Source organism: Bos indicus x Bos taurus, chromosome 23 (genome assembly GCF_003369695.1).
Source record: "Bos indicus x Bos taurus breed Angus x Brahman F1 hybrid chromosome 23, Bos_hybrid_MaternalHap_v2.0, whole genome shotgun sequence".
Taxonomy (NCBI): domain Eukaryota; kingdom Metazoa; phylum Chordata; class Mammalia; order Artiodactyla; family Bovidae; genus Bos; species Bos indicus x Bos taurus.
The window spans coordinates 17554536-17576258 of NC_040098.1; the positions used below are offsets into that span (position 1 = coordinate 17554536).

Consider the following 21723-nt stretch of genomic DNA (forward strand, 5'->3'; position numbering starts at 1 on the left):
TCGGGGATGAGGGTGGGGAGGGGAGACCTGTTATGTACAAAAGGACAAAAGTAAGAACCACAGCAGAATTCTGTTTAGAAACAGGGCAAGCAAGAAACAGTGTAGCAGTATCTTTGAAGAACCAAAAGAAAAGAGGCTCAATAGACAGGAGTTTGAGCAAACTCCAGGAGATAGTGACGGACAGGGCAGCCTGGAATGCTGCCGTCCATGGTGTGGCAAAGCACTGGACGCAACTTAGTGGCTGAATGACAGAGCTATATATATCCAGTGAAATACATCTCAAAAATTAAGGCAAAATAAACATTTAAAGACATATGAAAGAATTCATCACCAGATCTGTACTTCAGAATATTAAAGGAAATCCTTCAGAAGCAGGGAAATGATACCAGATGAAAATCTGAATTCGATCAAAGGATTGAACAGCACTGGAACTGGTAAATATATGGGTAAAAATAAAAGTGACTACAGCTCATTATACCTCAGAGATCACATGAGAAGACTGCCTGTTCCATGGCTCAGGACTGCTTAAATAAAGTGTCCTCCTGATCCCTGTGCTAGCTCAGCACCTTTTAAAGGCAAATTTGTGAATGACTGGGAAATTGTGACACATACTGATGCTATACCAAATCAATGCAAATAAAGCAGATGTCAGTAATTTTTTTTGTATGTTGGAAAGATAACCTGTTTATTGATTCTTGATGATCTTTTAAAGTTTTAGCTTATTAGTCATCATTTTCACTAGATAATGTTTTTGGAAGAAGAGAAAACAGAAAAACGTATAAGGGAGAGAAGAGAATCATTTGTGATACAGTCACATACCAGATTTCATTTTGTGAATTATTTGAAATCCTGTGTTATGACTTTTAATGTTTTCTTCTGCTCCTAGGTTATAATGTCTTAAATCAGTAGAATTGATTTGCTTAGCTAGCTTTCCTGAAATTTGTTCTTGAAACCAACACATTTCTTGATATAAGAGCTCAGATTTTTTTCCTCCTATGTAAAAAAAAAAAAAAAAAAAAATATATATATATATATAGCCTACCATCTTCGTTTTTATCTCTGGCTTGGCAGTGTTTAAAATCTTTCTGTGATCTTAATGAATATCAAACTGTCTATAAGGTCTTTCTTCTGAGATAGCTGATGTAGGTTATTCTTGAGGCCACTGGACTGCTTGAAAATTTTCCCAGTATTTGATGTCCAGTATGCTTACCTAGAGTGAGCCTGACTTGAGGTTCTTGTGTTTCGTGGATCTCCCCATCCTCTTTGTTTTATTAATTGTATTGGGGTGGGGACCACTGCTCAGCTTGTTGGATCTTAGTTTCCTAACCTGAAATCAAGCCCAGGCCCCAAACAGGGAAAGCCCAAAATCCAGCCACCCAGTTTTCCCTCGCAGAAGCAGCTGGTATTGCTGGTTATTTGTGCCTTATTTCAGGGTCTGAATATTTATAAACACATGTATATATTTTCCCTCTACCCAACACTTGGGTATCAATTATATTCACCCACACAATGGATTGTTACACAGCCATTGAAAATAATGAGGCAGATGTATACAAACTGACTTGGAAAGGTATATGATCAAAGGAACAAGAAAGGTGCATATCTCTTTCATTTCATTTTTTTTAATGCTTTAAATATAATTTCAATACCATAAGATTCACCCTTTAAAGTGTACAGTTTTCCGTGGTTTGATTCCACAACATTTCCATCACGTTAAGAAATCCCATACTCCTGCCATCTAGGTTTTTATAGTCTGTTGTTAAAAACCAATCATGCTGCAGTGGATAAGTCTTTTTTTTTTTTTTGGCTGTGTTGCGGGCACGTTGGATCTTAGTTCCCGGATCAGGATCCAACCCGTGCCCCCTGCGTGGTTAAGTGTGGAGACTTAGCCCCCTGACCGCTAAGGGAGCCCCCTGCATTGGGTAGTCTTATACACGTAGCATTTCACACTTGTGCAAGAAATATCTGTAGGACAAGCACCTGGAAATGTTTGCTAGGTGACATGATTCATGCATTTAAAATTTTTAAAGTAGTTGCCCTCTCCAGAGTTTATGCTCTCACTACCAAAGTATAAAAGTCTCTGTTTCCCATTTCCTGACTAGCATAGTCCTTAATCAAACCTTATCTTTGCCAATCTGACAAATAATCTTATTGTAATTTTCATTTGCATTTCTCTTATTCTAAGTGAGGGTGATTACTTTTACATGTTTAGGGCTACTTGTCTTTCCTTTTTTATGGACTGATTTTTCATACCCTTTGATTTTCTGCAGGGTAGCTGACCTTCTTAAAAATATGAGCTTTTTATGTGTTAGGGAGAAAAGCTGCTTGTGATATGAACTGAACATGTTTTCCCCACTTTTTTGTTTGTTTTTTAGTCTTTGTTCATTTTTTTTTCTTTCATCATGCAGAATTTAAAAAAATTTTGTCATCAAATTTGGCAGACTTCTGCGTCTTGTGACATACTTAGCCTTCCCCTACTCCAAGATTATAAAAACAAAATTCTCCCATATGTTTTTCTTAAACTGTAAGTCTCTTCTCCTCCCTCCCCCGCCCCCCACGTTTAACTGTTAGATCCATCTGGAATTTATTTTTCTGTAAGATAGGAGGTATGGATCCACCTTCTCTTCTCTAGAGGGCTAACGTTTCTCCTGCTGATTTGAAATGTCAGTTTTACATTGTCTTCTTGATTAAGAACAGTATGAGCAATTTTAAATATTAGCTTTTACTCTAGGAGTGGTAGTCAGGGATTTCCCTGGTGACCCATGCTTAAAACATTGCACTTCTAATGCATGGGGTGCTGATTCAGTCTTGGATCAGGGAACCAAGATCCCATGTGTGGCCAAGAAATAAAAATAAATTAATTTTTTTTAAAAAAGTGGTAGTCAGGTGTCTGGGCAGTGCCTTCTGATCTCTTAGGGCACCTGTAAGAACCGCAGTCCCCTTCTCCCCCTGCCAGATCCTACTTCTGCAAACTGCTATCACCCAGGGGATGTGTCTTGCTCTAGTGTGTGAAACCAAGTAGTTTGTAACCTCTGATCTAGGGACTTCCCCTTGGAAGAGGGGCGACCAGAGGCCCATCTTGTGAATCCAGAGTCATTACTTTAGTGAGGGCTTCAACGAGAGCCCAGAGGTAATGGGAGAATCTTTCCCAAAAAAACTCAGCTCTTCACTTTGGAGTCATTAGTTTCTATCCTCAGGTTGTCTTTCCACTTTAGAATCCTAGTCAATTTCTACATGTTCACGCTAGTAGATTTACTCTGATGGGGCCATCTGTCCTCCTGGGGAAAGAAATACTGGCTTGGGCTGCATTGTGACTGTGTTTTGGCACCATGTAGAGCTGGGTGCATAGAGGTAAGAGCCATCTCTTCTAATCTGAAACTGTTTAGTCGAAAAGAGTGTGGCCCTTTAAAAAGTAGAATTCTCAGAGTACCCCTGACTATAAAGGCTTGTGGAATTCTACCCAAGGGGCGCTGGAGGAGAAGGTCTGTCTGGCGAGACTGATGCCCTGAGTAGGGTGGATGTCCCCACCAAGTGTTCTGTCAAGTGTCTGGGCAGCCCACTTGGTTTGGTAGGGGAGGATGTGCGGTGGCTTTTAATTTCATCCCTCTTGTACAATTGTTCTTTTATTGGGTCTACTCAGGGAGTGGCTTGTCACTGAACTGTGGGGTAGCAGATGCTCTCTGTGCTTGAACGTTTTGGTGGCAGTGACACTTGGGAGGAGCGACTGGTGCTGCCTTCCTGTCTCGGTGTGTGTGCGTTAACCCTGGGCATCTCGTGCGCTGGAGGAGCTGATACAGGTGTAAAGGGAACCGGGAGAGACGTGAAAGGGTTCTGCCCTGATGCAAGCTGTTTTCACATACATTTAGTTTGTTCTGAAAACAGACACTTAAAAAATGAATTTACAGAGGGTACGGCGGAGCTCCAATTAAATAGTCATATTGAAGTAAAGAAATAATATGCATTTTATAGGCTTAATTATACATCATAATTAGCTAATGTAGTCCATGTGATTGTGATGTCTGGGAGACCAGCCCAGGGAACAGTTATAAGCAACAGCTAATGTGATTCTGCATGTTAAATGTCAGGATTTAAGTGCAGACCTTCATACAAATTTCTACCATATCTACTTGATGATAGTTTTCCAATTTCTCCTTCCTGTCCCTTTTCACCTCTCAAAAGCCATGTTAGTAAAGTCATCCTAGCATGCCCCTGGGTAACTCAACATCTGAGTCCTAGACACAGATTTCACTTGGCCCGAGCTCCTCCCACCATTGTGGCCATGGCTGTTAGAGTTGGATAAGCTGTTCACACTGACCTCCTCCTATCTCCCATCAGCTCTCCTCTCCACCGAAGATCCACTCAGATGGATAATCCACCAGCAGCTGAACCCTGTCACCCACCAATGGGGAGGTCCCACATGGGGGGATACTTACCCCTTCCAGACCCTTCCTGAGGAAAGCAAGTTTCCTTCCATGTGGCAGGAGTAATTTTTATATTTGTTTGGCCTTGTGACCGATAGGATGGGAAGTTGGGGGGAAGTGGAGAGGAGATGGCAGTTTTAACCGAGAAAAAAAAAAACCTTAGTAGAAACTCTGCCTTCTTCGGGCGTGTCCCTCTTCTGGGCATCTCTTCAGGATTTCATTCCTCTGTCCAACTGCCGTTCACAACTGCCCTTTCCAACGGCTCCAGAACTCTTGGCCTTGGCATTCCATGATGTAAATTATTCCACGCATGGCTCGAAATGGGTGCAAAGCAATGTTACCAGGTGTCGGATCACTAGTGTAAGTTTCCCGATCTCGGGGGAGGGAGGAGAAAGAAAGGGGGAGAACCACTCTTGGAATTTGTACAGTTGTTATTGTTTCAGCCAGAACACAGCGATTGCGCTGGCTGAGCTGGATGCTGTCGATGGCTGGGGAGAGAGGGAGCTTTGGGCTTAGAGCTGCGGTGAACTGGGAGTTGAGAGTTTCTACTTTAAAGATTCTAGGGTTAGGATGTACACTGTTTACAACTGAACAGTTGGCATTGCTGCTGCGGAGGGAGGAACTTGGGACCTTCAGTGCAAAGCCTGTCATAGTACTGCCTGGGGCAGTGGTGCCTCTTCTGTCTCAAAAAGTAGGGAGAATTGACTTTTCTGTTTTCCTAAAGATAGCTAAAATATGGCTAGAAATCCAGATTGCTTACCAGGTTTGGAAACATCTAGTCACAAAATTCAAAGACCTCTGTATGCACGGGATTTTTTTAAAAACAAAACTGTGATTGCTCCTCTTGTTGACTATATTTTTTGAGGAAGTTACTGTTCCTGGTTTACTGCCTCTTTGGGGAATTGCATGTGAAAGGTTGCTGCCAACCCCCTTAGATTTGTCTGGATTCCTTTTTAACTTGTAAGTTAAGGATTTGTGTTCAATAAAAACAATTTAAATTGAATACTTGATCTCTTGAATGACCACAAAAATTTTAAAATCACATTCATAATAAGCAATTAGCGGGAAATGCACAGGAATTACAGTTATTTATCTAGGAAAGTATAAGGTATATTTTTGTGTTGCGTTGATGCTGGTGGCTTTAATCTGCTCTGCTGAAACAGTGCTTTCTTATTCCTTTTCTTTATAGTTGTCATGGATGATGATGACGACTCGTGTCTCCTTGATCTTATTGGGTAAGATGCTTATTCCGGGATTGGGGTGAATTGAGTGTGTGAGGTCTGCTGTACTGAAACAACCTAATAAGCACATTGAGACCAAGTGGGTTTTTTAAATAAAAATTAAGTAATCATCATAGGTATAGTAGATATATATAGGTATAGTAGATAAGTATAGTATACCTACCTATAGGTATATATAGGTAGAGTAGGAGGACAGAGTGACATGGATTAACATAGGAGTCATCATTAGGTAATCCTTTATTAAATTTATTTTCTAAGAAACCCTAGGAGGCCGAAATGAGTGCTAATAGGAAATGGAATGACAACAAAACAAAACGAACAAAAACTTTTAATAGTTTTAAAGCAAGGAGAGGATTCTACTTGAGCTAATACGTCATTTTCTTTTTACCCTAGTAAAGAGGAACCCTAAGTATAAGTAATGTATTCATTTGCTGTTGTCTCTGTTTGGTTGTTGTTTTCTAGAGACCCACAAGCATTGAACTATTTTCTACATGGACCTAGTAATAAATCGGTGAGTAATACTCAGGCTGTCACAGTCGTACATTTTGCTTCTTCTTTTACAGTCTAAGTGATCATTTTTTTGAATTTGTACCTTGCAGAGCAATGAGGACTTGACTAACGCAGGATATTCTGCAGCCAATTCAAATTCGATTTTCGCCAACTCTAGTGTGAGTATTGGAAACTGCAGTGATCAGGTGTTTCTGTCTCATTGATGCCTGGTGACTGGAAGCTATAATTGCTTTTGGATCATGATGGGAATCCTCACTTCGTCTTTTGCAGTTGCCACAAGAGGAAAATCTATTGAATTATGTTGACAGTTTCTACTTTTAACTTAGCCTATTAAGATTTTTACTTTACTATTTTCCTAAGCTTTCAATTTTCTTTCTAAAATACCAGGGACACATAACCTGAAAAACTTAGAGGCTTTTGAACACTGTTACATAAGCTTTAAGAAAAAATCCTTCTGAATTATGGTTATGTTCTTATCCTTTTCATCTTAAACGAGGAAAAATATCATAGTAACTGACACCTATTAAGCACTCAGTATGTTCTTGGCACTACGAGCTTAACAAATATCAACCCCACTAACCCTTACAATAATTCCATGAAGTGTAGTAGGTTCTATTAGTATCCATATTTGAAGATGAGGGAACTGAAGGTTGGTACTTACCGAGTATTACACAGCCAGGAGTTGCAGAGCTTGGAACTGAACCCAGGCCACCAGCTTCCAGGGTGCAGGTCCTTAAACTCTAGGAGCATCTAGACAAGAAATCTGACCTGGGGGACAGGTGAGTTCTGCCTGGAAACTGTATCCAGATGGCTGTGTTTAAGCCCATGTTACTTTAATCTTTTAACTGCTTTGTTCTCCACGGATGATAGTCCAGAGTCCCACTGCCCAAGTTTGAATCCTTGCTCTGCCACTTTCTAGCTCTGTAACCTTGCTTATATCACTAAATCTCTGTGAGCCTCAGGTTCTTAATTTGTTAATCCAGGAGAATGATAACTCTACTTCATAGACTGGTTAAGATGAATGGAACTAGTCCATGGGCACACTGTTCAGTTAATGTCAACTTGTTGTCATCATCAGGGTCTTTATTTTCTTCATCCATAATATGGAGTACCATTGGTGTAGCATTTAGAAAGTTCTTGGAAACGTACAGTTCTTTAACGTATTTGAGTGTGTACAAAGTATGTTAGATCATAACATGTAAGACTCCTCCACATGCTAGAGGTAGCTTTAAAGTCACAACACTGTCTCCTGTAAGGCTTGTGAATCAGTAGCATTTCTGAAATTCATTCTGCATGGGCAGTAACTGCATGCATGCCTATAGCCCATAAAGGAGGTATTTAGCCTGTTTCCGACACTGCTGATGTTTACTCACCAGCTCTCCCCCTTCCGTGTGAGTATGATTCTAACTCTTCAGGCTTCTTCATTCAGGGTGGATTTTGGGGGAACTTGGATTATGTCATGGCAGTAGAAATATTTTAAAAGCTTTGAAAACTATGAAATTTTAAACCCATGGTCGGTTAGTTTGTGCACTGTGAAAACATTACCATGTCTCACCACTCAGGAGATAATCCACTGTCGCCTTGACCTTTCTCTGCAGAAACAAGCAAACACACCTCCTTGGTTTCAGCGGCCTTGCTCCACTTCCTTTCAAATGACTTCAAGTTCTAATTGGGTGTCAGGTGAACCAGTCTTGCTTTTCTACCTGGTTCTTCCCGTCTTCTAGCCCCCAGAACACCATACCTTACTAGCCTATGGCTGAGAATTTCTAGGGTTTTGAAAACTGGACTGTTCATTCTTCTTCTTCTTTTTTTTTTTTTTCAATCACACTGTGCAGCTTGTAGAATCTTAGTTCCCCAGCCAGGGATTGAACCCAGGTCCTGGCAGTGAAAATACCAGGTCCTAACTGCTGGACCACCAAGGAATCCCTGGACTGTTTATTCTTGCTTGATCTAGTTTTAAATGTTTTTCTTCACCTTTACAAATTTTTAATTATGTTACAATATATATAACCAGTTTACCATCCTAACCATTTTTAAGTATACAGTTTGGTAGTGTTAAGTATATTCACATTGCCTTCACCTGTGTTAAATAACTATTGATTTCATTTTTTTTTCTTTTATAACCTTGTCGTATCCCATGATAAACTTCTGGCCCAGTGGAGTGTCTCTGATTTATCAGTAACTGTGTTCGGTTCTCTACATATGCCTGTTTTGTTGTCTCTAATTGGAATGCCCAGACCTTAAGGACTCATTACGGACAGACACTAATGCACAAGTGAGCACTTGACAAATGGTGACCAACTTTTGCTCTTGAATAGGACACTGATAGAGTTTTTAAAGCATCATAATGAGCTGATTACTTCTAAGAAATCAAATGCGCATTCACTCATTTCACATGGGAAGCTTCTTTTCATCCAGACTGATCTTGCCTGGATTGGGACAGGTTAGAACTAGGGGAGTTCTGAGAAACCTTGAAAGTCAAGGCTGAATCTGGGATACCTTCTGGACATCTAGTAGAACCACACTCAGAACTCCCAAAATTCACGTCTCCTCCTGTGGTACAAAGAACTAGACACTGCTGTCTCCTGGATACACACATACCCTAGGCTGAGTCCCATTCAGGCTTTGGACTTGGGAACAATCCTGAAAAATAATGCCTGTGCCACTGTCTCAAAGAATAAAGCTACTCAGGTAGCCATGAGTATGTTTGCATTATTGATCTGTTCCCTATAAAATAATTTACCAGAGCAATGAATGCTTATACTTACCAAAAAAGGAAAAAAAAAACCTTAAACATCATTACTAAGGAAATCAAGTATCAGAATAAGATGAGCAGTTTGGAGAGTTGAGTCTAAAAAGCAGACTGTTATGCTTTATTCATATTCAAAAGTGAGATTCGTTTTTTGTCTAAGAGTCTCTCTCAGAGGTGAGATACGCCGTGTAACCTCCCACTTATCTTTTTAGAATGCTGATCCTAAGTCAGCCCTCAAAGCTGTAAGCAGCCAGCTTGGAGAAGGGCCCAGTGATGGACTGCCACTTTCAAGTAGCCTTCAGTTTCTCGAAGATGAACTTGAGTCTTCTCCTCTTCCTGATCTCAGTGAGGACCAACCTTTTGACATTCTTCAGAAATCCTTGCAGGAGGCCAATATCACTGAACAGACGTTGGCAGAAGAGGCATATCTGGACGCCAGTATAGGTTCAAGCCAACAGTTTGCACAAGCTCAGCTTCATCCCTCTTCATCAGCATCCTTTACTCAGGCTTCTAATGTTTCTAATTACTCAGGTCAGACACTGCAGCCTATAGGGGTGACTCATGTGCCTGTTGGCACCTCGTTTGCAAGCAATACAGTGGGTGTGCACCATGGCTTTATGCACCACGTGGGGATCAGTGTGCCCAGCCAGCATCTGTCTAATAGCAGCCAGATTAGTGGTTCTGGACAAATACAGTTAATTGGGTCATTTGGTAATCAACCTTCCATGATGACTATTAATAACCTAGATGGATCACAAATTATACTAAAGGGTAGTGGGCAGCAAGCCCCCTCAAATGTGAGTGGAGGGCTTCTTGTTCACAGACAGACTCCTAATGGCAACTCCTTGTTTGGGAACTCCAGTTCCAGCCCAGTAGCACAGCCTGTTACCGTTCCGTTTAACAGCACAAATTTCCAAACATCTTTACCTGTGCATAACATCATCATACAAAGGGGTCTTGCACCAAATTCAAATAAAGTCCCAGTTAATATCCAGCCAAAGCCTATCCAGATGGGTCAGCAAAACACATACAATGTGAACAACTTGGGAATACAACAGCACCATGTTCAGCAAGGGATCTCGTTCGCCTCTGCAAGCTCACCCCAGGGCTCAGTGGTTGGTCCGCACATGTCCGTGAACATCGTAAACCAACAGAACACAAGGAAGCCCGTCACCTCGCAGTCTGTGAGCAGCGCCGGGGGCAGTATCGTTATTCATTCTCCCATGGGCCAGCCTCACACACCCCAGAGTCAGTTCCTCATACCTACAAGCCTTTCTGTCAGTTCCAACTCGGTACACCATGTCCAGACCATCAATGGGCAGCTTCTTCAGACTCAGCCCTCTCAGCTCATTTCCGGCCAGGTGGCCTCAGAGCATGTCATGTTGAACAGAAACTCTTCCAACATGCTCAGGACCAACCAACCATATTCTGGACAGATGCTGAACAACCAGAGTGCCGCCGTCCAGTTAGTGTCTGGGCAGACATTCGCCGCCTCCGGAAGCCCGGTGATTGTCAACCACGCCTCCCCTCAGATCGTCGGTGGACAGGTGCCTTTGCAGCAGGCATCACCCACTGTCTTGCACCTGTCCCCTGGGCAGAGCAGCGTCTCCCAAGGAAGACCTGGCTTCACCACCATGCCCTCGGTGACAAGCATGGCAGGACCTAGTCGGTTCCCTGTTAGTTCATCCAGCACTGCCCATCCTAGTCTTGGGTCTGCGGTTCAGTCTGGTGCATCAGGATCAAACTTTACAGGAGATCAGCTGACCCAGCCAAACAGGACTCCAGGACCGGTCAGTGTGTCCCATCGTCTTCCAGTTCCTTCTTCCAAGTCTACCAGCACCTTCAGCAACACGCCTGGAGTGGGAAGCCAGCAGCAGTTCTTCTGTCAGGTAATGTTCCCTTTATCAAACAAATGCTTGGGTGATTATGGAATGGAAGAATGGAATGTGTATTTGTAAAGAATATAATTTTCATCCTAGGTTCCCAATTTATTATCTGAAGATGTTCAACTTACGATTGATTGCCTTTTTTCTTCTTAGTTAAAATGTTCTATCCCGCATAGCATTGTGGTTTAGGGTGGAGACTTCATGGATTTGAATCTAGGCTGTATGACTGGGAACAAGTCTTACCTTAACTAACCTCTCTAGACTTAAGTTTTTCCATCTGTATAATAGACTTTATATTAATAATACTACCATCCCACATAGTTATTGAGAAAGGTAAATGAGATAATCTGTATAAAGCGCTTAGCATGGTCCCTGGCAAGTGGCAAATACTCAGTGTGTGCTTAGCTCATTGTGTCCAACTCTTTGCAACCCGGACTGTTAGTCAGCCAGGCTCCTCTGTCTGGATTTTTCAAGCCAGAATACTGGAGTGGGTTGTCATTTTCCTCCTCCAGGGGATCAAAGAGCCAATATTAATACATATATTTGATGGAATGTGTTATAGGCATTTAAAAGGAAAGATTATTTCAGATTATTTACTTACATCATGGGGCTTCTCTGGTGGATCAGACAGTAAAGAATCTTCCTGCAGTGTGGGAGACCCAGGGTCAATCCCTGGGTTGAAAAGATCCACTGGAGAAGGGAATGGCAACCCAGTCCAGTATTCTTGCCTGGAGAATTCTATGGGCAGAGGAGCCTGACAGGTTACAGTCCATGGGGTCACAGAGTCAGACACGAGTGAGTGACTAATACTTTGGCTTCACTCCCACTTGCATCATATAGAAGCCACTGGGTCCTATGACTATGGACTGGGTAGAGAAGTCATGGCTGTTTCTTGGGTGCCAACTGGAAAGGCTCAGGGACCCACTGAGACTCAGCAGCAGGTAACTGGCCTGCACAGAGGGATGCATACAGAGGGAAGGATCCAGGGCACTGGATTGGACCAAGTACCTGAGCCTGTTCTTACCAGGCTGCTGTGCAGGTGAACGACCAGGAAGTCAGTTACACCATGTGAAGATGATGTTCCTGAAAAGCGTTTCAGACATTTGCCAGCGGTGGTCCCTCACCCCATCTGCCAGTCCCTGAACTCCTCTGGCTTTTGGCTCTCGCACATTGAGAATGTTCTCTAGCTCCAGTTCCATATCCCACCTGCCCGCTGTGGTATACCCTCTCAACTCCTCCATTTTCCCTGCCTTTCTCCTCCATGTTTAGAAGAACTCAAAAACTTCTCTCTACCACGTAGGTCAATATTTTTTAAACTGTATACCTTTGACTTAGTAATTCCATTAAGAATCCTAAGGAAACAAAGATTATTTATGATTAAGGATGTTCAGTGTACACTTTTGGTATCAAAACTGTTTGTGTGTTTTGTTTGTTAAATTTTATTTACATATATTTGGCTGTCCCACGTCTTAATTGTGGCATGCCAGATCTTCGATCTTAGTTGTGACCTGTGGGATCTAGTTCTCTGAACAAGGATCAAACCCAGGACCTCTGCTTTGGGAGCGAGGAATATTAGCCATTGAACCACCAGGGAAGTCCCTCTGTGTGTTTTGAAATAATGTCAGACTTACAGAAAATCTAGAGTTGTAAGAATGTGTACAGAATTTTCGTGTACGCTTCAGCAAGATTCTCCAAATGTTAACTTTTTACTCCATTTGTTTTATTCTTCTCTCTCTCTATTTCACACACACACATACACAAACACACACGTAAAGTTTTGAAGAGTAAATTGCAGGCATGATGCCTCTTGACCCCTACGTACTTCAGTCTCAACAGATTTATTTCTTGAAGTCAGGAGCATTCCGCTACATAACCACAGTACTGTTATCAAAACCAAGAAGTCAGCATTATTACAATGTTACTATTAAATCTATATACTTTATTCTGTGTAGCTCATTTTCCCAATAATGTCCCTTATGGCAAGAGAGAATAAAATTTGTTTTGTTTTGTTTTTATGGTCCAGGATGCAACCTAGGATCACTGCCTAATTCTGTTGTCATGTCTTTAAATCTGAAATAGTTTCTTCATTTTTTATGACCTTGACTTTTTGAAGAGTACTAATCAATTATTTTATTGAGTGTCCCTTAGTTAGAGTTTCTCTCATGTTTCCTCATGGTGAAATTCAGGTTATACATTTTTGGTGGCCTTCCCTGGTGGCTTAGCAGTAAAGAATCTGCCTGCCAGTGCAGTAGATGTGCATTTGATCCCTGGTTCAGGAAGATCCCCTGGAGAAGGAAACAGCAACCCACTCTGGTATACTTGCCTGGGAAATCCCATGGACAGAGGAGGCTGGTGGGTTGTAGTATATGGGGTCGCAAAGAGTCAGACTCAACTGAACAACTAAACAACAACACATTTTTGATAGGATTGCCACAAAAGTGGTGTATGTGTCCTCCTGAGGTGGACTCGTCCCATTCCTGGTCATGTCAACTTTGAGCACTTGCTTAAGGTGGGGTCTGCTTCATGTGGTTTCTGATATGTCATTAACAGGCTTCTTTGGGGAGCTACATTGAGATGATGTAGATATAGTTTCTTGTCAAACTTGAACTAGTTTAAGCTTCCATTGATAATTCCCGACTGAATCAGTTATTACTCAGTCAGCTGTTACTGTGATGGTCACCACATAGAGACTTTCTAATTCCATCAAGTTTATTCTACCTTAATTTTTAGCATTCTGCTCTAAGGAAGAGCTTTCCTGTTTCTCCCTTTTACAAATTCTATCAGTATAGACTCATAGATTTTTATCTTATTTAATGGGTTAAAAATTGTTGCAGTCATTTATTTTGATGCTCAAATTGATTTTTTAAAATTATTTTTTAACATGAAACTTGAGATCATATGCTCTTTTTTTTTTTAATTTCATTTTGATGCTTAGGTTTGTTGGGGTTTATATGTTTATTTAATTTTTGGGTGCATGGCATGTGGGATCTTAGTTCCCTGCCCAGGGGTTAAACCCGCATCCCCTGCTTTGGCAGCGCAGAGTCCTAACTACTAGAGCACCAGGGAAGTTCCACTCAGGTTGATTTGATGGCCATTGAGCGCCCCTCCAAATTAGCCGCTGGTCCCTCTGACATGTTTCCATTGTGCTTTGAGCACTGCCTTTTAATTTCTGGGAAAACATGATGTTGCATGTTCATCTTTCACTTTCCTGCCCCTGCCCTGGAATTCAACCATTTTAGGGGCCTTGTTCTTTCTAGTGGAGAACAATACTTAGAAGCCAGGATCTGAGCACTACGTATTCACTGCTACTGACGTTGTCGCAATTGGGACTTATATATATCTACACATACACAACATCTGTAGCTGTCTATTATCTATATCTATATTAAAAACAGAGAGTTCATATTGATACTTCAATTCTAATCCAGGACCACCAGATTCATTATTCAAGTGTCCTTTTCCATATTTGTCACTCCCTTTTCTAATTGGAGAAGGCAATGGCACCCCACTCCAGTACTCTTGCCTGGAAAATCCCACGGACGGAGGAGCCTGGTAGGCTGCAGTCCATGGGGTCACAAAGAGTCGGACACGACTGAGCGACTTCCCTTTCCCTTCCCTTTCTAATAGTGAAAAAGCCTGCCCCATAATATATTTGCTTATTTGCCCAATCCTAGAATACATGGAAAATAGTTTTATAATCACTAATTCATGGGCTTCCCTGGTGTCTCAGAGGGTAAAGTGTCTGCCTGCAATGCAGGAGACCTGGGTTCAATCCCTGGGTTGGGAAGATCCCTGGAGAAGGGAAAGGCTACCCACTCCTGTATTCTGGCCTGGGTAATTCCATGGACTGTATAGTCCATGGGTCGCAAAGAGTCAAACACGACTGAGTGAATTTCACTTATAAAATCATTTTAAGTGCACATTTAAACATGAAATATTTAAAATGTACATTTAACTGTAAAATAGTTAATAAGCAGTTTGCTTTCTATTTTAGAAAAATGATGAAAGACAATATGGTGAACTAGAAAATAGAAAACCCTCTTGCTTACCAAACACTCAGAAACTTGATTAAAAGGAAATGTACTACTCCATTAACAGCTGTTCCTTGGGTGATGGAATTACAGATACTCTGTTTTCTTCTAATTTAAAAAATTTACTCATGTAGAGGAGGTGATACCTGGAAAGCATTTATCAACATATTGATGCATTTTTTTTAAAAGTAAAACTTCCCATTGGTAAAAATTAGAAACAGTTCCAAAATAGCTTAGAATGAAAAGTAAACCCTCCTCTTCCAGATTTCCCTACCAGAGGCCACCAGTGTTTCTGTGTTCTTTCTCTTTCTCTTCCCCCAGAGACATCCTTTGCATATCCAGCACACGTCACATATACACTTAACTCTGCAACACACCGTACCTGTTACCATACCCATTTTTACTTAATTAGATAACTTGAGGGTCTCATGATATCTGTATATATTGGTCTACTTTATGTTTATTATAATTAATTATACATAATCAGCCACAGCATGGTCATTTCCTTTCTTTTTCATTTTTTTCAATAATGCTTCAATGAAGGGGGGAAAAATCTCTCTCTCTAACTCCCCAAAGTTTCAATTATCCAAAGGTAACAAGAGGCATATTCCAGCAGCTCCAGAGTAATTTTTTGTGACTTTAATGTCAAAGAATCTTGGGAACTAAATCTTGCATTATACCCCATGTGTTCTGCTCTAGGTTTTCCAGAACAGTTAAAATGTCAGGTATTGTGGAATAAGGAGGACATAACCTCGGAGGCTGCACAAGCTGGGAAAGTAGTGTTGAGGTGCCATCTAACATTTACACTCCCAGGAAATCCAGAAGGACAGTGACTCTTGTACTTTATAATTTCTGTATAAATTACCTTATAGAACATTGTAAGGAACAAAAATACCATTATCAAGGGCCTTCAATGTTTATCTACTTGGGGAAATTTCATTTAGCAAGTTTTGATACTATAAAGTGTTAATATTAAACGAGTCTTAAATATAAACTGTATTTTTTTTGCCATCGATAATACACTTACTTGGTTCAAAATTCAAAAGGTACAGAAAGTTGTGTACGACAGTGAAAAATTTCCTTCCTCCTGTCGCCCGCCACCCAGCTGCCTCTAGTTTAACCAGCTTCTTAAAGAGTGAACTTAAGTCCCCGCCCCACTTTTTCTTTTATGAAAACTTTCAAAACCACAGGAAAGTTGGGAGAGTACAGTGAACCTCTGCACCGAGATCCACTGCTTGTTTATGTTTTGTAGCATTTGTTCTGTTTGTGTCTGGATGTCTCTGGTTCTCTCTCCAAACACAGACATACACACACACACTTTCCTCTGAACTATTTGAAAGTAGGTTGCAAAATGGCATGAGCCTTGACCACTAAATTCTTTAGCAAGTATCTCCCAAAAACAAAGACTCTCTTCAACACAACCTCAGTATCACTATCATGCCCAGGAAATTTAACATTTGTATAATAACATTATATCAGATTTCTTCCTGTTGAGCCAGTAAGGCCCTTTAGGACAATGCCTCACTCTGGAAAGCACTGAGCACTTACTGTCACGTCTCTTTAGGCTATAGCAGCCTGGGTCGGTTGTTTCAAGGGTGGCCCTCAGAGCACTGACTGACTGTTTCCTCATGATTAGATCCTGGCCAAGCGGCTGGCATACAATGTTTGTTTGTCCCTTTATGGGTGATCACTTGGTTCCCGTGGCCCCGCTGGCCAGGTTTCTCCTCGAGGTATTCAAAAGTATCTTACACCAGTACAGGAGGACATTATCTCTGGGACGGTGTTTGGGACTACGTGACCCTCTTGTTTCTCAGCCTTTCGCCACTGACTTCACTGATAGATACTACATTAGTGATTGCAAAATGATTTTCTAATTATTCTATCTACTGTTAGTGATTGAGATTTTTCCAAAAAAGAGAGCTTTTCTTCTCACATTGTGTATATATGTGAGCTGCTGCTGCTGCTAAGTCACTTTAGTTGAGTCCGACTCTGTGCGACCCCATAGACGGCAGCCCACCAGTCTCCCCCATCCCTGGGATTCTCTAGGCAAGAACACTGGAATGGGTTGCCATCTCCTTTTCCAATGCACGAAAGTGAAAATAGAAAGTGAAGTCATTCAGTTGTGTCTGACTCCTAGCGACCCCATGGACCGCAGCCTACCAGGCTCCTCCGTCCATGGGATTGTCCAGGCAAGAGTGCTGGAGTGGGGTGCCATTGCCTTCTCCAGTATATATGTGTATGTGTGCATATAACACTATGAAATCATAGTTGTTTTTTTCTTTTTAATCTATTTAATTGGCTATGCCAGGTCTTAGTTGCAGCATGTGGGACCTAGTTCCCTGACCAGGGGTTGAACCCAGGCCCCCCTACGTTGGCAGTGTGGAGTCTTAGCCACTGGACCACCAGGGAAGTCCTGACATCATAGTTTGTTTTTTCATTCACTTTAAAACTACTTATTTTGGGGAATTTTATTTTATTTATTTCCTTATTTACTTTGTTTGGCTGCATCAGGTCTTCATCGCGGCATGCAGAATCTTTATTGCATCATGTGGGATCTATCGTTGCCATGCACCGACTCAGTTGTGGCGTACAGGGTCAGTAGTTGTGCCCGTGGGCTTAGTTGCTTCACGGCATATGGGATCTTAGGTTGCCAACCAGCGATTGAACCCATGTCCCCTGCATTGCAAGGTGGATTCTTAACCACTGGGCCACCAGGGGAGTCCCTATGAGGAACTTCAAACATGAACAAAAGTAGACAAGGTAGTATATTGAACCCTCATGCTCAACCAGCTTCAGGGCTTACCCACTCGTGGTTGCTTCTGTGTTATCCATACCTGACTCAGGCTTCCCTGCCCAGTGTTATTCTGAAGCTATCGAGACACAGAAGTTCATCTCTAATTTTTTAGTGTATTTCTCTAAAATACCGTGTATTTTCTTTGATAGTTAATGTTGCAATCTATTGCTTTCCTTATTCTCTTGATGCTTAAATTGTCCCGTCTGGTCAGTGGAGGCGAGGGCTGCGTAAGGTGCCTCCTGTGCTTTTGTCAGCCCCCCACCTCCCTTGAGCACTCTGTGGGACAAGATGTTGTAGGCGTGTCTTATGATTTCCTTGCCTCACACCTAGAATCAGTCATTTCTCTAAGGAGCCCTGTGAATTTAAATCTCTTCACGCAAAGAGTCATTTACAGGACTTAGGCTTTCTCATGAATGCTGCTGCTGCTAAGTCGCTTCAGTCGTGTCCAACTCTGTGCGACCCCATAGATGGCAGCCCACCAGGCTCCCCCGTCCCTGGGATTCTCATGAGTGGATTAATATTTTACAAATCACTGATTAAAGCAGTTTTCAAGAGTTTAGCCTATCAAACAAAAGTAAACAAAGTAAGTCCAACTCTCTTTAGATCCAGGCAAGATTACTGGAGGGGATTGCCATTTCCTTCTCCAGGGGATCTTCCTAACCCAGGGATTGAACCCAGGTCTCCCACATTGCAGGCAGACCCTTTAACCTCTGAGCCACCAGGGAAGCCCCTACTAACTAAGTAACTAACTAAAATTCCCTGAGAGCTTTGTGTGAGAGATTTCTGGAGTGGTCACCACTGAAGTCTCCAGCCATCCTTGCCCCTCCCTAATTCCTTCTGCATCCAGCTCAGCCTGCCTACCTTACCATGGAACCACTGAATGCTCAGACACTCAGACTTCATAATCTAGATGTTCTTGCTTTTTTCTTTTCCTTCTATACTTTTAATAGGTTACTAAATCCTACAAATTCTTCTTTGAATGTCTCACATCCATTCTTCCCAATAACAATGAAAGTAATAATATTATTAACAACTGGTACATACCTTGGGGCCACAGGTAGCATTATTGTTCCCATTTTGCAGTCAAGGACTTGGAGGTTCAGAGCATGGGCGAATTGCTGTAAAGGCAGACTTCACCTGCTAGCTGTCTTACCACACTGCCTCCCATTGCTCTGCTTTCTGCATCCATACTTGGGGCTAGACTTTAAGAGGGACAGCAGTATAATGGGTAAAACAAGTGTTGGAGTAGCAATCAGAGCTCACTTGCAGGTCATCTTCTGCCAGTGACTGGTTTTGTGATCTAAGTTCATATCTTAAATTCTGAGCCCTTGTTTTCCTTGAAAATGAGGAAACCCTAGCCAAGCCATAGAATCATCTGGGGAGCTTTGTAAAAATATAGCTACCCCCATAAATTCTGACTTAAATGATCTGGATTAAAGGCTCTAGACATTAGCATTTTTCAAAAGCTCCCCACGTGATTCTAAAGTGCAAACAGGAAGAAGGGCCAATGAGTAGATGGTTCCCAAGGCCCATTCGTATTGTCATTAGGTGGCTGTCACCATTGTCTGAGTGATTAATCTGCCTTCAGCCTCTTCCAAAAGTCTGGTTTCCATTACATTCATCTTCCCAAAACATTTGTTCAGTGACCTAAACCACAGCATCTGGGAGCTTCTCATTGCACAGGAGAAAAGTACAAACCCCCAGCCCAGCCCTTAAGCTGAACTCAAGCTGAACTCTTCAGGTTGCCAGGCATGACCCCTCATGGTTCCCCAGACAGGCCAGACTCACCGTGAACCCCAAGCCTCTGCTGATGGGTATCCACTGAATGTCCTTTACTGTCTGGCCTGACGGCTTTCCCTCCATCAGGGCATCCAGACTTCTAAAAGAGTGAAGCCTTTCTCACCCCATCCACTGATCCTTCTCTGCACTGTTTGTTTATACTGCCCACCAGTATAATCACTCACTGTACTGTCTCCTTCGTTGATTCATTCGTTCAGCAGTGTGTCAGCCCCTGCGCGGCCAGCCCTGGGCCATGTCCCAGGGCTACGATGGGCTGTTGCAGGGCAGAAGGCAGCAGACAAGCTGGCCAGTATTCTCAGTGCTCCAGTGAGAGCAGCCCAGAGCTCCAGGCTCCAGAAAGGAGCCTCTCACCCAGATGGGGCAGGTTTCCATGAAATAGTGGTTTCTGACTGAGCCCTCCTAAGGGAGAAGGAAGTTATCCAGCAAGAGAGGGTCTAAGTCAAGAATGTTCCGGCAGTAGGATCAGCAAGTGCAAGGCCTTGGGGAGGGAAGAGAATGTGGTTCTGTGGGGAAGGAGAACAGGTTCAAGTGAGGCATGAAGATTTCGGTGGGAAAGGTAAGCAGACACTAAATCCTACAGGACCCTGATGCAGTGTCACAGAGCCATCATGGGGTCGTAGCCTCAGCGTGACAGAGTGAAAACCGACTCCGCCTGGGCGGCAGTAGAAAGGGCAAGAAGTGAAATGGATTTTAGGCAGGTTAGACAGGATTTCTGATTGATTGGCTGGAGTGGCGGAATAAGGGTGACACAGATTCCTGACTTTTTTAACCAAAAAGTTGGCTTAAAGCTCAACATGCAGAAAACTAAGACCATGGCATCCGGTCCCATCACTTCATGGCAAATAGAGGGGGAAACCATGGAAACAGTGAGAGACTTTATTTTGGGGGCTCCAAAATCACTGCAGATGGTGACTGCAGCCATGAAATTAAAAGACGCTTACTCCTTGGAAGAAAAGCTATGTGACCAACCTAAACAACATATTAAAAGGCAGAAACATTACTTTGCCAACAAAGGTCCGTTTAGTCAAAGCTCTGGTTTTTCCAGTAGTCAAGTATGGATGTGAGAGTTGGACTGTAAAGAAAGCTGAGGGCCAAAGAATTGATGCTTTTGAACTGTGGTGTTGGAGAAGACTCTTGAGAGTCCCTTGGACTGCAAGGAGATCCAACCAGACCGTTCTAAAGGAGATCAGTCCTGAATATTCATTGAAAGGACTGATGCTGAAGCTGAAACTCCAATACTTTACCCACCTGATGTGAAGAACGGACTCATTTGAAAAGACCCTGATGCTGGGAAAAACTGAAGGTGAGAGAAGGGAACAACAGAGGATGAGATGGTTGGATGGCATCCCTGACTTGATGGACATGAGTTTGAGAAAGCTCTGGGAGATGGACAGGGAAGCCTGGTGTGCTGCAGTCCATGGGGTCACAAAGAGTTGGACATGACTGAGCAACTGAACTGAACTGAACCGAGATTCCTGACTGTGACACCCAGGTTCACTGAAATAGAGAACAGGGGAAGACATCGTGGTTTGAAGGGAAGTTCTGAGTTTAGTTTAGGATATTTGTCAAGGATGAGGTGCTTGTATGACAACGGAGATGTATGGGAGACGGCTCCATATGCTGAAGCAGAGGGTGAAATGCCAGCTGAAGTAGGACTGACTTGCATGTATATCACGATGGAAGCGGCCAGAGTGGAGGAAAGGCATCAGGAAGAGTGTGTCAGTAGAGAAGGAAGAGTGACCAGAAGAGAACCCTAACACACTTCAACACTTTGGGGGTGGACACAGAAAGACAAAGAGATTCAGAATATTCTAAAAAAACCAAAAGGTCTTGGCGGTTTGGAAGCTAAGAAAGGAAAATGAGGCAGGCAGGGATAGCTGGGGTCCATAGAGTTGAGTGTCACTGAGGGGCTGGTGGAAGTCAGGATGGGAATGTTTCTGACATATTTAGCAACAGGGAGGCAGTTTTTGACCTTGGTAACATTTGTTTCCATGGAGTGATATGTGCAGAAGCCAGATTATAGATGAGGGGAGATGAGGAGTGTGGTGATGAGCATGGACAGCTTCCAGAAAAATGACAGTAACTGGCCCTGCAGTAGCTCCACGGATGTGTGGAGTCCAGTGGGTGATTTTTATAAGATACAGGAAAGCCTGGACCTTTTTTCCAAAGCTCTTGGGAAGGAGAAGGACATGAATTCCAGGGCATCAGTGGGATTCTTTGTAGAAAAAAAAGGGGAGATGCTTCTTCCACTGTAACAGGGAAGGGAGAAGGGATGACTGGGGATCAGG

The 21723-nt window shown here is 42.5% G+C and overlaps 1 protein-coding gene across 2 annotated transcripts in view; it reads left to right on the forward strand.

The window, feature by feature from the left end:
* Window positions 1-21723, forward strand: part of BICRAL (BRD4 interacting chromatin remodeling complex associated protein like) — a 77340-nt gene that overhangs the window by 37467 nt on the left and 18150 nt on the right. The window contains exons 1-5 of one of the 2 annotated variants that reach the window (XM_027525092.1): window positions 1089-4781; window positions 5611-5656; window positions 6125-6173; window positions 6262-6330; window positions 9137-10813. In XM_027525092.1, the coding sequence (XP_027380893.1) occupies window positions 5616-5656; window positions 6125-6173; window positions 6262-6330; window positions 9137-10813 (1836 nt within the window). In that variant the 5' untranslated portion in view covers window positions 1089-4781; window positions 5611-5615. Of the gene's footprint in view, window positions 1-1088; window positions 4782-5610; window positions 5657-6124; window positions 6174-6261; window positions 6331-9136; window positions 10814-21723 lie in introns of those variants that run through there. The other variant, XM_027525091.1, reaches the window with a different exon arrangement.